Source organism: Lampris incognitus, chromosome 2, assembly GCF_029633865.1.
Source record: "Lampris incognitus isolate fLamInc1 chromosome 2, fLamInc1.hap2, whole genome shotgun sequence".
In the NCBI taxonomy this organism is placed as follows: domain Eukaryota; kingdom Metazoa; phylum Chordata; class Actinopteri; order Lampriformes; family Lampridae; genus Lampris; species Lampris incognitus.
Window position 1 is genome coordinate 117,876,361 of NC_079212.1, and position 16,614 is coordinate 117,892,974.

At 40.3% G+C, this 16,614-nt stretch overlaps 1 protein-coding gene across 1 annotated transcript in view; it reads right to left on the reverse strand.

Moving 5' to 3' along the window:
• Nucleotides 1–16,614, reverse strand: part of itpr1b (inositol 1,4,5-trisphosphate receptor, type 1b) — a 162,810-nt gene that overhangs the window by 114,750 nt on the left and 31,446 nt on the right. The window contains exons 10-33 of the mRNA XM_056275415.1: nt 16,469–16,513; nt 15,684–15,838; nt 9,806–9,905; nt 9,553–9,713; nt 9,218–9,359; nt 8,966–9,124; nt 8,704–8,876; nt 8,111–8,246; nt 7,842–8,005; nt 7,358–7,609; nt 7,122–7,263; nt 6,871–7,024; nt 6,006–6,199; nt 5,792–5,918; nt 5,609–5,663; nt 5,340–5,505; nt 4,753–4,920; nt 4,489–4,560; nt 4,249–4,386; nt 3,890–4,015; nt 3,429–3,629; nt 2,991–3,242; nt 377–502; nt 7–135 (exon numbers count right to left, since the gene is read on the reverse strand). Of these exons, the coding sequence (XP_056131390.1) occupies nt 7–135; nt 377–502; nt 2,991–3,242; nt 3,429–3,629; nt 3,890–4,015; nt 4,249–4,386; nt 4,489–4,560; nt 4,753–4,920; nt 5,340–5,505; nt 5,609–5,663; nt 5,792–5,918; nt 6,006–6,199; nt 6,871–7,024; nt 7,122–7,263; nt 7,358–7,609; nt 7,842–8,005; nt 8,111–8,246; nt 8,704–8,876; nt 8,966–9,124; nt 9,218–9,359; nt 9,553–9,713; nt 9,806–9,905; nt 15,684–15,838; nt 16,469–16,513 (3,537 nt within the window). The remainder of the gene's footprint in view (nt 1–6; nt 136–376; nt 503–2,990; nt 3,243–3,428; nt 3,630–3,889; nt 4,016–4,248; nt 4,387–4,488; nt 4,561–4,752; nt 4,921–5,339; nt 5,506–5,608; nt 5,664–5,791; nt 5,919–6,005; nt 6,200–6,870; nt 7,025–7,121; nt 7,264–7,357; nt 7,610–7,841; nt 8,006–8,110; nt 8,247–8,703; nt 8,877–8,965; nt 9,125–9,217; nt 9,360–9,552; nt 9,714–9,805; nt 9,906–15,683; nt 15,839–16,468; nt 16,514–16,614) is intronic.

Consider the following 16,614-nt stretch of genomic DNA (forward strand, 5'->3'; position numbering starts at 1 on the left):
GATTACCTGCAGGCTGGTACTCTGGTCAGAGAAGGGAGAGCTGAAGAAACACGTGACAATGCTCATGACTGTATCAGTTACATAACCCTCCAGCATCGTGTCCGCATGCTTCCTGTCACTGGTGTTGTTACACACCTAGGTATCGGATAGATAAAGAGTTAGCTGGATGCACAATCTCTGGACTGCACTTCCTGTATCCGTTATGATAGCAGTTAAAAGCTTTTCATCCCGTGCCATGTTGACACAACCATCTGATACTATGACATAATAATGACTTGGTATTTCAAAACAGCCTTCTCTACCAATCCCTCTGTCTTAAAGCTGCATGTCTCACTTTTGAGATGTCGAAGTACTTTGAGTGATAATTTGTGTTTACCCTGCAAATGTCCACCAGGAAATTTTCAAACAGTTTCCACATATGATTGGAGGTATAGATCTCCTTCATCTCCACCTCAGTGTCCACATAACAGTGGTTCAGGAAGTTGATGTAGGCAATCTTCACCTGGAGTAAAAGGTGTGGACATACAACTCTGATGAGGCCTTTAACGTCAGTTAGCCATCCAACTCACTGAAACATTTTACAGTTAAATACACCAACGTATCAGTTTTCTGGCCCACACTAGATTTGTTCAAGTCAAGCAAATTCAACAAAGTACGTATATATACATGCACACACAAATGTTCAGTAAAATGAGAATAAACTAGAAATAAGAATTCTGACAATTCAAAATCATCAAGAAAATGTGTTTTAAGATGTGTTTCAAAAGAGTCAACAGGTTCAGCTGATCTGACATTCAGGGGAAAAGAAATCCAAAGCTTTCGGGTGAGATTTAGTGTGACAAACCCATAACCGACTTTGATCCGTGGATCTAAGGGACATAAAAGTATGGTATGGGCACTTATTTCACAGACGTCAATCAGGTGCAGGACCATGCAAAGCTTCATAGATAAAAAGCCAAGTTTTTCGATTCAATTCTGTAGCTGATAGGGCGTCAGTGCAAATATTCACAAACAGGAGCTGTCTCTCTTTGCTTTTTTTTTTTTGTATTTGTGCCTTTATTGAATAGAGTATAGTGAAGTGGTAGATAGGAAACAAGGTGAGAGAGATGGGTGCAATGTGCAACAAAAGTCACTAGCTGGACTCGAACCAGGGACGTTGCAGTTATGTGGCATGCGCTGTAACCATTCGGCTACCGGGGCGCCTGTCTCTTTTCTAATCTGATTGGCCTGCAGTCCACCACTGGAGTATTTAGTACACCATTTTCAACAAGTTGGAGGCAAGAGATATAGAGGCTGGAGTGACTACAGTATAGGCCTACAATGAGTTGCAATAATCAAGGCATGATGAGACAACAAGGTCTGAGAAGGACAAGATCTTAATTCAGATGCAATTTTTAGCTGACATAAACTGGATTTCACACCAGAATAAATGTGTTCATCAAATGTGATGTGATGTAAGTAGAAAATTGACCTAGATTTCTATTGATCATGTTTATGGAATATGGCGAGCCAAATAAAACTTTAAAAAAAAGTTTTCATTCAGTTAAAGAAAATCACGTCCCATTCAGCATTCCATATTTGCAATGCATTGTATGAGACCAGTTCAAAAGCACTAACTGTTGGACCTTATCAGAAGGTATAACTGCATATCATTAGTGTAACATTAGAATGAAGAGATATATTTTTGAAGAATGATCTGGCCCAGTAAGAGCATGTACACATAGAAAAGGATAGGACTGAAAACTAGTCCCTGGGAACACCAAGGGAAACAGGTGGAGGGGATGATGAAGCATTGCCACTGGTGAACATGATGAGGTTTCAAAAAAAGTATTGAGAACGAATTAAAGAATAAACACATGAATGTTCAACAGTTTTCATCATTTCTCCTTTCAGATTAAGGCATAATTTAATCACCGTCGATTATGTTATACACCATATTGCAAATGGTACCATTTTGGGGCAATATATGTTCATTTTAATCATTCCAAATGACAGCTGTTAAAAATTCACATAATACATAATAAAGACTTCACATATAGAATAATAGCAGTCAACCTGACAAAGATTGCTCTAACTAGGACGTTGCCAAACAGTCACTTTAAAGCAATTGTTTGTTGATTGTCCCCACCGAGAAACTACTAAATGAGACCTTGGTTGAGCTAATGCATGCAAGTTTCAAAATTGGAATAGCAGTTTTCCTTTTTACTCTCACACCCACCCCCCCCACACACACACACTTCTATCTTTATAGGGACCCCTCATTTACTACATTCATTCCCAACCCTTAACCATCAGAACTACATGCCCTTAATCTTAAATAGTCCTCACTTTGCAAAATTACCTCAATCTGATGGCTGAAAACTCAAATCTCTCTCTCTCTCTCTCTCTCTCTCTCTCTCTCTCTCTCTCTCTCTCTCTCTCTCTCTCTCTCTCTCTCTCTCTCTCTCTCATATAACATATAACAAACTGTGTCCCACCCACAGTCATGCCCATCCAACTACCCTCTACCCCCCCCCCCCAAAAAAACAGTGCTGGTCACTCATTGACAGACACCGGCTGTCAACATTTAAACTGAAATGGCACTTAAATGGACTGTGCTGCACTTGAATGGACCGTGTTGTTAATTGTTTGTGCTTTTTTGTTTTGTTCTCTCTGTTTTTATGTTTTTAGTGGTATCGTTTTTAGGGAATTTTTTGGATGCGTATTTTTGTCTTCTCTATTGCACTGCTATGGGCTGGGAGAAACGGCAATTCGTTTTTATTTATGTGCGCAGGTACATAGTGAAAATGGCAAATTAAATCTTGAATCTTGAATATTGTAGTGACAGACCGCATGCTTTTTTATCTTTTTCTTTTTTTACACCCAATGTAAGTTACCCTTCCAAATTTTCTTCAATTTATGCATGTAATTGGTCAGCAACAATTTAGAACTACACTTCTTTTTTTTCAAAAACATGTCTGCAGAAAGCTTTTGAAAATATATATTTTTACCTCAGGGATACAGTCTTCATGGGTGACCACACGTACAATGTCATCCAGTGGTAGCAGGGAGTTACACTTGATCTCAGTGTAGACGTTCTTGCCTTCAGTGCAGGTGGCCAGCAGCTCCACCAGGTGGATATGATACATCAGAGGGCTATTCTCATCCATGCGGTCCCGCTCTGAGCGCATCATCTGGACCAGCGTCTGGAAGGACGCGCGGTCATTGTAGAAGACCAGAATATCCTCACCTGAGTTCACCAACTGAATGGGGGGGACAGAGCAAAATATTCGTATCATGTAAACCTCCAGTTGGTATAACAGAAAATTGTGCTCTTTTATGGTCGGTACTACCAGCACATCTATTTCAGTTTCGCTGTTTAACTCTCTCAATTGCCATCAGTATGACGGCTATATCTCTTAATGACCCAATACAAAACCAAGTCCCACCTCAGCCATGACAATATCCTGACACTTCTTGATGAACTTGTTCTCAGCTTTGACGATAGTCTGCAAGAACTTGAGGTACTGCACATGTCGACCATGGGTCTCTGTGCAGTGGACGAAATGCTGGACAACCCGCTCATTGATCTCACTGCAGAGCTGGAAGTTATTCATGAAGATATGCTGCATGGTGACAGCCTCTAAAATCTGTGGAAGAGAGAAGAGTCATGCCACTGTAAGCAAATCAGTGTCAGCACATTTTCACTCAAAAATTAGATGTCTACCCCTTTAAAAAACAGCAAATACTCTTCCAAAAAAAAAGCAAAAGATCATTTAAATTCTCGGAAACACCTTCATAGAATGCATGGTGGAAATAGATTGTTTTGAAATGACTGGCTGACAGAAGTGGAGATGGCTTCTCCGGGTTTGATTAAGTCCAGATACAAAGTCCTGGAATACTAACTTACCCCTGGGTTTAGGAAGAGATTGATGTGCTTATGGAGGAGAGTCTGGTTCTGCTGGTTTCCTGCACAGAAATTCTGCAGGAACTCATGAGCCAGCTTCATGATCTCCTGCATGCGGACATCCTCACCCTAGTGCACATCAATATTAATGTTGACAAACAATGTGTGCCATTCTAATGCTTATAATTACACTAACAGTGACTTTATTACAGTCTACAATAAACAGGAGTACTATACCAAACACAGGTGATTTACAAGGGATTAAAGTTCAGATAAACACTTTTTCTTTTTTTTCTTTTTTTTTACAAGAGTTTTCAATTCATTTTGCATGCATGATGAAATATTGGATTCCAGTGTTGCACCTTTTCATAGGGAATCTGTAGGAGCTCCAGCACTACACTGTGAGCTCCCATGTTCCTCAGCAGCCTCTGCTGCTGTTTCTTACTCTTCTTCCCCGAGGAGCCCTCCTGAACACATAGCTTACTGAGGCGCAGCAGAATCTGAATCCACACAGGAAGAGAGTTTTTTTGTTTGTTTTTTTTAACACAATCATCAATCACAGTATCACAAACTGAAGGACATTAAAAGTCAAACAAGCGTACCTCTTTTACAACTCTATAGTTGTAGCTGCTGGTGCTTTCTGTCTTCTTTTTATCTGATCCATTCAAATCTCCCTGAGCCCCCACAGATAGCAAAGAAAAGATTGTAAAAAAAATACAACGTAAGTACCAGGGAAGGGACAAAGACTGATCCCGATACAGGCTTCCCTAACTGCAGCACATTTTTCTTTATAACTTTTCATACAAAAATGCCTTTGTTACTTGTTTGCAAAATTTTCCCAGGCTTCTCCTTTCATTGAAACCTACCTTTTTCTTGTTGTCTGACTCTGAAGGTCCATCTCCATCTATCCCATCTTCTCCTTGCCTCTTATAGACCCACAGTTCAGACTTCTCTACAATGGAACGCAGCTGGTCGAGGTCCGACTTGATCTGTTTGTAGTTGTCCACATCCTGACTGGTCACCAGGAGCTGGACCTATGTTTAGAGGAAGGTGTGTGGAGTTACTAAAGCTTGGGGTTTAAATTTAATTTTAAAGTATTTATTTACTCCTTTCCCAATGTATAAAAATGTGCACTTATGACTATCCGTCCAGGTGCTTGGTGTATTAATATAATCATACATGAGACAAAGTACTGTTTTTTAGGTTTTGGAACTGTTGCTCTTAATGAATCTTATTACTGTATTATGCAATGGTTGTGACTTAGTTGTTTGGATCAGTGATTACCCAGAATGCAATTTGTGTTTGATGGCTTACACCTGTGAATGCAACTGTATATATACACGTCTGTATGACCTTAGCTTGATAAACCCGGATGAAGGCTTGACCGCTGAAACATTGTTAATAAATTTGATAGAAGAATTAAAATGAAGGGCACTGGTGTGTTGGGTCATACTTGTTTGAAGGCCATGAGGACTTCCTGCCTCTGGCTGAAATGTCTGAAGAGTAGATGCAGAGCACCGGACACCAGAGGAGGGTAGTCATGCATGGTCAGGTGCAGCAACACCCGCAGGAAAGTACGGCCACCGTGATCATCCAGGTCCAATGGAGTGTTCTCCTCACTAAAAGGAGACAGGATCACAAATGGTATAAACCAGATCTTTTTTAATTAACACAACTTATGAGCTTTTGACTAACATTTCAGTTGAACTAGTGATGGATTACCTTCCTCCAAAGATCCCCTCAGCCTGTTCTTCAATGTTCTCAAAGTCAAGATTTCCTAAAGATAGTTCAAACAATTCCAACAAAGAGTCAACTCAAAAAACAGATAAAAACAACCTTATAGGGAACACTAAATGAAATGTGAAGTCATCTGTCATTTAAGTGGTTGTGCACCAGGTTTCTGACCCGTCACATGATTGGTACCATCCTGACTGGCAGTGTTGTCTGCTTGTTGGTTGTTTTCATCAAATTCTCGCTTGAAAATACAGAGTAGGCAGGAGATTCTGTAGTCTAGCCGCACATTCAAAATGAACTACAAGGAAAAGTAAATGCAACGTTAAAATACAGAAAAAAAGCTTCTTTTTTTTCTTTTCAGGAATCTTTTTTTTCCCCGACCTACTTGTAGAATCTCAATGATTTTGAGCTTCGTGTCCATGACCATAATGTCCTCTCTCTCTGGCTCAATCTGGGTTTTGACCACATCGCCCTCTGGTTGAAGAGCTGGTGTGATGGGCAGGAAGCCACCACCTCGTAGGACCACCTGTGTCATCAGCTCCCCTACTCCATGAATGGACTTCATCACATTACTACCAGCTACATATAGAGAGAAAATGAAACAGCACAGATGTGGAACGTTTTGGTGGCAATATCCCAGTACTGATTCTCATGCTCTGATCTCCAAAATAATTTTGGAAGTGACATACTGCATGGTGTTTTGGCTTTGGATATGAAATGTTAAATAATAGAACCTTTTAAAAGAAAATGTTTTGCATGGTATCACCAGTTTTGGTGACAACAGTATATGGACATATTGCTCTCTGTTCTCAAGTAGCAACATTTTCATATTTGATTAAAAACAATGTTCAAAGACTTGTAAAATGTCTTATTCAGCTGTGACCACACTTAGCTTTAAATCATTTGCAGGCAGTGAAGGGCACATGATTTCTTAAATAATAACACGTGGAAAAAAACATGGGTTATTGACTCAGCTTTAAATTATCACATTTATGATATATTGCTGAATTTATTTACTAGTTTAAAAAGGAAACTAAGGGAAATTTGCAGGGGAAGAAACTGATTAAGTTATCTCTATCTTGATCTTGTTATGCACATATGATATGATAGATGTATGACAGTTTCACAGCTTGAGTAATGAGAGTTTGGAAGCAAAACATCTTTTCATCCACTTCTGGAACAAACACCATTAATTAAATGCCTACATGCCTCATTGAAGTAAAAGCTAAGATTAGGGAGTTGGCGTTAACCTTTGTTTTCCTCTCCCTTCTCGATCTTGTTGATAGGGTAGACGGTGCTGACATGGACACAGTCCAAAATGTTTAGAAGGATCTTTGTTAGTCGCAGTAGGTCGCTGAAGTTGTAGAAACCAAAGTAAATGAGGTTCCTTGCCAGGTTCACTACCTATGTAAAGACAAGAAACATAACATACAAGAAATGCAATTTATTTAAACTTGATTTAATATCCATGAAAGCCATTTGCAATGAGACAGATTTATACCTCAAAAGTTAGCTTGTTTTTTTCCTTGTCGGAGAAAGGGATATTCTGTGAAACCACTTCTCGCAAGTAGTTCTCCACAAACTCCATTGTGAGGGAGAAACGCTCTTTGACCTCATCTCTGGTGGTTCCATCGTTATCATAGCTAAGAAGATCAGAAGATATTCACATGGTGTAGTTCAACTGATATCAACACATCTGTTAAACAAGCAGACAAGAAAAAAAAACATCCTCCTCACTCATCAATGGCAATCTTTGAAGGAATCTCGGACCAAAGACGGGCATATTTGACAGGTGTGACCTGCTCCTGAGGGTCGCGGTCAACGTGCATGTGCAGCATCAAGCGGCAGAAGGAGGCCCGCAAGTCATAGGGCAGGTCTTCATCAGACATACAGCGCAGGATCAGATCTACGTCCAGCTGGCCAGAGATCTTGTTGATGGCCAAGTATTGGCGGTCCAGACACATCCTGGCAAAGAGGTTCAGCTGGTACCTGATAGAGATAATAATTTCATAGTTATGATGAAACCTGTATCCTGGAGTGAGTATACTACATTGTATTTTAAATGACAGCATTCCTTCTGAGTAATGTCCAAAAAAACAGTCTTAACTTGATCTTTGATCATGTGTGTGACCATGCATGTTTTCTGTGTCTAACCTTCAATGATCATATGACACCAGAAAGTATTAGCGTGTTAGTGTGTGTACAATGGCCAGCATCTAACCTATAGTAGCTGACCACTTCCAGGTCCTCTTTCTGGCCCTCCTTGGCATCCTGGGCCAGCTCTCTAATGCTCTTACTGCGGATCTCCTTACAGTTGTCCTTCCAAAACAACCATACCTCCTCCTCATCCTCTGCCTCCATTGCATTCTCTCCATTTGCTGCTGTCTCAATCTCAAACCTTGACAGGACCAGTCTGGTAAGAAGCAGAGAGACATCATTGCTAAACATTGATATTTGTTTGATCCAATAATAAAACTGTTCGAATAAAACAAGGTTAGGAGCTAACTTGGTTTCTATGAGGATGTCAGCATTGGCTGGGTCCAGTACTGCATTACAGATGAGCTCCTGAGTCACAGGGATGGACTTGTTCATGGACACACACAGATCTGATAGGTAGTCCAGAAACCTGGGGACAGACAAACAAACAAACAAACAGACAAACAAACAAACAAACAAACAAACAAACAAACAAATTAAATCTATGAGTCTTGGGGTTGTCATCAGCCCAAGTTGTGTATCAAATATATTATCAATGTCATCTCCCAGCACCATTACCCATAAAACTTGAAAAATACTCTCTATTCAGACATTTGGATCACTCTGGTTCCGAGATTATGAAGCACAGTAGACAGTACCTGAACTCAAGAGCAGCACATAGTGTCAGCAAATTACTTGCAGTGCCAAAGTCTCCAACAAATATTTCTACTCATTCTACTATGCATAGATTTGAATAAATTTACAAATATTTACATTCATTAGTAGCTCCTAGGAAAACAAATTTGACTCCAAAAACTAACTCACATCCCGTCCTTTAATGCCAATTCATGAAGCCAGCCAGGGCCTCTCTTTTTCGGAAAGCTCACCTGGGCTCTCGGTTCTTCCTCACTAGGGTAACAAATGTGTCTATCTCAGCAGCGGTGATATGTTTCTCCAGAAGTTTGCGATTATTATGGAGAAGAGCTGTTATTGTGTCCTCAGCCAGCACGTCATAGCCTATTTGCTTCTGCATGAAGCGGAACTGTTTGGCTATGTACTCCTGCAAAAGGAAGGGAAGTTGGGATGATCAATATCAAAAATGAGATTAGTAGTATTTGGGGTCAGAGTGGAGTTGATGTGCCAACTCACCTGATTTTTCCTATAATCCTGCTGAGAGTGGCGTAGTACTCGGTAGCAAAGCCTGCAAATATGCCTGAATGGGGCGTGACGCTGGTCTCCTAGCTCTTCCAATCGCAGCATGGGACCATCACCGCTGTCTGTGAAAGGAGCTTGGAGTAGTTTGAAGATCTGTAAAAGCAATTAAGAATTTTGATGATTGACTATGGTGATAAACACAAACTGTAAAAGAGGTCATGGAAAACATCAAGTTTTGAGCTCTACCTGCTTGAGGATATTCTGCTCTCTCATGAGTTTCTGTCTTTCTCTGTTTGGTTTGTTAACCATGATCTCCAGGACATCCTGCCCACTGTTGGGGATGTCCACCACAAAGAACACAAGATCCTCCAAGAGCTTGGTCACAAACCTATACATTACAGAGTTGTTAATGTAAGTACACAGAGCCAACGCTTACAACTCGTACTGAGACAACATTAAAAATGGGTTATTTCACTGAGGACTTCATCTAAAATTACTTTAGTACTTTACCATAGAATGAAAAATGTTGACATGAAATGCACATGGGGGGTCAGCAGCTGATTCCCCCTTCCTATACATACCGTCGTTCATTTTGTGTGATTGTACCCCTCTCCAGCTTTCCTGCAATGGATGCCAACACTTTACTTGCATCATTGGCAAAGTCTAAATCACGCACTTCTGCTGGTGGTACTGGTACAATAGCAAAAGCTTCCTTGTCTTCTTTTACTGCCGATGTTCCAATCTGGAATAATGCAATGCTTTTATAGTTGTTGTTTTTTTTCGGGAAGTTTAGTTATGCTTTATTTATTCTTTATATGCCTTTAAAGTACTCACCCGTAACATAACAGGCTTCTCTTCCTCTTTGTCAATAGGGTTGTTTGTACTGTGAACCCATGTGTTGGTGCACAAGTGCCGTAGCCTCACATAGGAGCTCCTTAAATAAAAGCATGAAAATAAAAAATGTGCAAATGAGAAAAGTTATAGATTGAGCAACATGAACTGTGGAATGGCTTAGTCCATGGCACACAAATTTTCCATGTCAGTGACCCTGAAATACATAGACAATAAACATCAGACCACCATTTAATCAGTTTGTCACCATTTGAGTAATTTGTTCCAAGGACACCACTTTAGAAGACCTTTGCTGCTAGATGTGATTTGCTATTGATCTCATCAACAATGGGGGAATTGAGACCTCCAGAAAAAACAATGTTGCCTGCCCAGGGTGTCTCCCCGCCTGCCGCCCAATGACTGCTGAGATAGGCTCCAGCATCCCCGCGACCCTGAGAGCAGGATAAGCAGTTTGGATAATGGATGGATGGATGGACGCCTTCAAGTCCAAACTTCAAATGTATAAAGTAATAATAAAATAACTCATTCTTCATTTGCAAGGGGATGCCTAGAATCTGCAAAAGGACTAAGGGGGGGGGGCTGGACCCCATGTTAACAATCACTGGTCTTTATCATACAGTGGTTGCAGACTTGACCACTGCAAAAGCCAATATCTCCATCAATAGCCTTTTGCATAGTTAAAGTGCAAGATATGGAAATACCAACTGTACATGCATTGCGATAAGCTCTAGACTAAAGTAAACCTAATGTCAGATAAAAAGGGGAAATGCATTTTGATTGTGTGGTTTGTATGCCAGTGTGGTCATTGTATTTTTTATGGTATCTACCTTGTTCTTTCATGTGGTCTTGTGGTGTCCTAAGTGAGCTCGTAATGTTAACTAAATCTTTAATAATGAAATGCTGTTGTCTAGGTTAAAGGGAAAATTCAGATTTTCAATCTTATCCCTGTCAATCTGCGACTGGGCTAGCACATGAAAACCCACCTTGTTCCTGATCGTTTCTGCATCTTTGTAGCAGCAGTGAAATCAAGTTTTGTTTTTTGTTTTTCTTGCCGCGACAGCCAGAAAAACTACAGCCTAGCAGGGTTTCTAATACTCTAATCTGCTCTAAACTCACTGTTCAAAAAACACATCCTCATTCTCTTGACCAAGCAACATTTCTGATGGTGGAAATGAGGCCCCCAACACTAGCACAGAGGATTTTATGGATGACGATACAGAAGCTTATGCGCAAAGCATTCTGGTACGTGTAGGCACTGCGGGAAAGACTGAGCCGGACAACACTGACTTCTCCATCAATTTAGTACAGTGAGGACTTCATTGCTTCAATTGGCTACATTACTCATCAGTACTGATTGCACATACACAAAACCATCTGCGAAATTTCCCTTTAACATCTTCATTGCTGATAGAATTTAGTGGTCTTATACAATTAATGTTTGGATAAAACTCAAAATAACACAAATTATACAATGACTGACGGTTTGAATCCAGTGCCTATACCATATTCTGTCGCAAATATTTTACATTGTCAATGTTGTGCAAGTATGATGATTTGCATGAAATGTGCATTAATGAGATTCTGTGTCAACACTGTATGACTGTCATCAACTTAATGCTCTGTCAAGCCTGAAAGGTATTTCCTTTTCTGGTTTGGTTACTATACTCAATCAGCATCGCATCTCCAATGGCAGAAGAATGTGTCATGGCCACAGACAGCTCAGCTAGCACAGGTGAGTACTGTGCCTTCCCTGCCGCTGCTCTTCCAGGAGGCATTAAAGCTTTATGCATGATAAAGACTACCCTGAGTACATCTTTCATACACAGAGCACCCACCCCATGTGTCTGTGTAGGTGTGTGTGCACCTTCTCAGGGCCTCACAGTCCATGGACAGCAGACACTGGCCATATTCTTTGCAGGTGTTATGTAATCCCACACTGAGGCTAACAGGCCTACCTTTGTGTACATGGCATTAATTACTCCACTCCCTAGCGCTTGTCCATGTCTGAAGGGGTTACTTCAGGTAGTGATGGGAGGCATTGGCAGTAGTAGCCTGAAGCATGCAGGCATGCATCTGAGGACATGACACAATGGAGGCTTTGACACTAAATGGAGAGCCTTTGTTCTTATTAGATTGTGGGGACATGGACAAACACACAATTGTAATTAGACCTACACTCTCACTCCCATACTGTATTTATAGTGGTCAGTTTAAATTTTGTAATTCTCATTTTATCTGCAAAAGGATTTAAGACAAATATTACAGAAATCAAAGCATTTGTCAGTTTTACACCACTACACTTTTGCTGTCAAAATATTTCAGTTCGGGGTCCACGGTGGTGTAGCGGTTTAAGCATCGGCTTTGTGCCGATGCAGTTGCCCACTGGGGATCGAGGTTCGCGCCCCGGTCTCGTCAGATCCAACTATGGCCAGACTTGATGAACCAGCGATAATTGGCAACGCTGTCTTCGGGAGGGGGGCGGAGTCGGCTTGTGTTCGTCACAGCAATGTGTCTGTGTGTGTGTGTCGGAAAAAGCAGTGGTTCGGCCTGGATTCGCCTTGTCACGAAAGTGGGGAGGCGGCCCCTTTGAGACTGCCGGCCGGAGAGATGCAGTTGGCAAATGCATGCAGTACAAGGGTGGGTGTTTGAACTAAAATAGGGATCGATTGGCTGCTAAATTGGGAGAAAAAAGGGAAAAATCAGAAATAAATTTAAAAAATATATATTTCAGTTCATCAAATCTATGTGTTATCATGATTTTTATACTCATTTAAAGAGTTACGAGCAGATGACCTTAAATATGAGAAATCCCTTCCAAATGATGTGTCAATGTGTAGAGGCATAGAGAATTGTCAATGCAACATCTGGTTTCTGGATTTAGCTTGAGGATATGACAGGGTCATTAAAGTGGGACTAGACAGCTTTTTTGCTTTAACTTATTATGAAGTGAATGTTGATTGCACAGTGTAATGGCTATAGAATAATGACATCATCACCATTTAGATTGGTTTCCTATAAGCCTTGCTTTCACTATGCAATTCTGTCTGCCACCAGGTACGCTCTCACTGGAAAATGAAGGCTCGATTTATGGCACAAAGGAAGTGCGTCAACAATTGCACAACCAAAATGGGAAGAGGATAGCGCTTTTGTCTTCCCTGGTAGCTATCATTACCCATCCCCAGTAGCGAAAATGGTGGACGGTAGAACAACGGAAGTGATGGTGGAAACACTACCCGGCAACAGAAAAAGAACCCCATTGTTGGAGGAGGCAAAGAAGGCGAAGAGAGAGTCTGATAGGAACAGACATAAAACAAGAGTGAACCTCGGATGGGCATTCCCTCGATGGAGCAAGCTCTGATGTTGTATCAAACTCTGTTTCCCCATCGAGATGTTTCCCCCTAGCCAGATGAATGCATTCGCATTGAAACAGGTTAGCTATGGGTTACAATTAGGTTAAGGTAAGTGTTAGCTTAAGCTTAGGGTTAGGTTGAGGCTAGGTTAAGGTTAGGTTGAAGTTAGGTTAGGGTTAATCAAGCCTCCAGGTGTTGTATCAAACTCTGGGTAGGGGAAAACAGTTCTCGCCAAGGAATCAGAGTTCAATACAATACCCGGGACTTGAGAGGTTTCCAAACAGACATTCAGTTGATATTCTTTCTACTGGATCAGTGAGTAACTCAACCTGCCTATTTATTAATCCTACCGGATGTTTTATTCTGCCTTTATCATAGCACTGAGATCAGGGTTTCTAGTTCAAATTGGGATTCTAAAGGTTGTTTCTTGCTTTGGACAGTAGTCAGGCTGCTAATAAATGGAAAGTGATCTGGTTGTCTTTGCGACAGCAGCGTAAACAATAAAAAAAATTGGAAAATGCTAGGGGGGGAAAGTTGAAAAGTTGTCTGCAGCCGCTTTAAACTGTATGTAGCAATGTGTTATCAACTGTGTCTACCATTTGTGCCTACTTTCAGCCTGGTCACCATGGTTTCCTGTTTCAGCCATACTGGGACTTTCCCAATCACCCCAGGCATGTATCACGCACTTTAACTCAGACAGACCATGAAATGCCTCACACACACACACACACACACACACACACACACACACACACACACACACACAGTACATGCACAAACCTGTGTTTGTGTCTCATGCACATTGACTGCAAAATGACACAAACAATGAACAAAGAATGTACACAGGAACAATTAGCTGGGAGGAACAAAGATACATCTGGGTGAGTGAATTGATGAACATGCCTTGAAAGCTACCGGAGTGCTGTAGAAACTTTCTGCATCAGTGACATGATGCTTTAACAATGATGACTCAAACAAACAAGGCATAGCACTGGATCAAGTTTGTAAAGTCTCCCAAGTATGGCAAGAAATTGAGTGTGAGCACCTGAATGATCAAATATTGACAAGTAATGAACAAAATGAATCACTCGCCTCAAGCCCTTACTGCAAGCACCCACACTCTGGCACTGTGCCTGGTGGCTTAACTGCCATACATTTCCATGCTTACTGAGTGCCAGACTCTACCAAATGGTGAACTAATGGAAGAGGAAGGAATGGATAGAGTTCTCATCACCTTGGCCTGCACTTCAGCATCCAGTTGACAAAAAAAAGATCAATTAGCACCAACACCTCTAATTAGAAAGGGTGATATATATCGATATAATAACAATATCGTGACATGAGACCAGGTATCATCTGGGATTCTGGTTATTGAAATATGGTGATGTAACATTAAACTGCTGTAGGTAACTTGCTACAGGCTACAATTTTTTTGATAAGGTTACAGTTCAACCATTCAACAAATTTGAATTCATATAAAAACAGTTTACCTGTAAAATAACTACGCTTGTAACATTTTAAATGAAAATTTTTTTTACTTTCCACTTACCAATAATAGTTTTAATTTTCTTTATCTCCTGAATATTTGAAATATTTTCTTGCTTAATTTTACATTATATTTTCTCACATCCACATGCTTTTAATTATGTTATATCTTTGCACTGTTTCACCACAGTAGTAATAAAATTACACAATATAAAAATTTTTCATCAGCATGCTATGTACCTCCAGGTTATTAAAGGTTAATATAAATCTTGCCATCTAACATTCATAAAATGTATTTGAGAATTTTTATCTTATATGTCACGATATATCATTATAGTGTAGACAGAAGAAAATATTGTGGTATGTATTCTAGTTCATATTGCACACCCCTCCCTCTAATACAGACCTACCACAAGCAATCAAGGCCTTTCTTCACATCTCCTAACTTAAATTTACCCAGAGTCTTTTGCCGGTTACTGAGTCAGAGACAGACACTCACAAATTATGTTCAAACTTCTCTTATAATTCAAAGGGAACTTGGGTCATGCAAATCTCCATTGTCCTTGCTGTGGGTTTTGCCTTTTCTTGAAATTATGACAGAACGGTGAGATCATGTTGATTTTCACTATTAGACAAGGGTGAAATTTGTAGTTTTTATTTTTTTTTTCAAGCAAATAGGTACTACTTTCTTCTATGTATGTTATCCAAATCATCATTCATGTATTTACTATCCATTTATATTTGGCAGAGTAGGACTTGTTCAAACTTTTTTGTTGGAGGCCTACTGACTACAGATATAAAAAAAAAGGCTAACCATGAAGCAAAATCTGGTCATTTTTTGATTAGGTTGTAATGTATAATGTGGAGAGATGTTGCCTTTCAATTCTTGCAAGTTCTGAAGTCATATTGAACCTCTACTAATTTATTTTTACTAAATTTTTGTCTCCCTAACAAGGCATATAAAGTGTGTGTGTGTGTGTGTGTGTGTGTGTGTGTGTATTCATGTCACATGTTTGGCTTCTTACCTGGGGACCATGGAGTCTCCCCCTCTAAGGGTGGTAGGGTCCAGCTCAAAGATGGAGGAAATGTCCATGCCGTCAGGTACAGGCACAAGGGTATACATAACCTTCTCCTGGGGAGCCCTGAGACGTGCCCGCAGAGCTTCATGGTCTGCATCCAGCTGGATCAATAAACAACACAGATGGGAATGAACAAACTGTTGCTACAAATTGCAACAAACATTTAAAAAAGCAGAGAATAAAGAGGCTATGGCCCACTGGTATGAAAATACTTTTTCCCCCTATCCGGAGTAGTAACCACAGTAATAGTTTGTCAACACTGCCATCTTTTGATGATTTCTAATAGTACATGCAACAGATGAATGGCGTGATGACACCTTGTGGTAATCTACTGTTAACGTCGCTGTTGAATACTGTTAAAATCTAGCCGATATCTTTCCTTAACAAATCTAAAAGCATGCATATCATGGATGAAATATGGCACTCAAGATGGGAGATACTGATCCAAACACTGCAGAGTGATAATGGATAGAAAAGGCAATGTCAATGATTGCATTAGCTGGATGCAGGCATGATTAGTTTTTGCTTGCTTTGATAGTCAGCTTTCAGACAGTTTGCATGGGTATAACCAAGCAAAGCTAGTCTCTTTTAGTACCTGGAAGTTAAAGGGTGTAAAGTCCACCACCTAAGGAATGAAGGAAAGATCCGGTACAAAATTGAGCAGATTAGACCAAAATCTTTAGCACAAATAGGGCAGCTCACTGACCAAAATTAATCTCAATTTGACTTACTGAGGACCGCTGCTCCGCATTCTCTTCCTCAAAGTCTGAATTCACCTGGGAAAGAGACACAAATCTAAAATATCCTTCTCAGATTCTTAACAACATTGCTGCACTACTGATTAGATGCACAAGGTCTAAAGATTAGTTTACTCAAT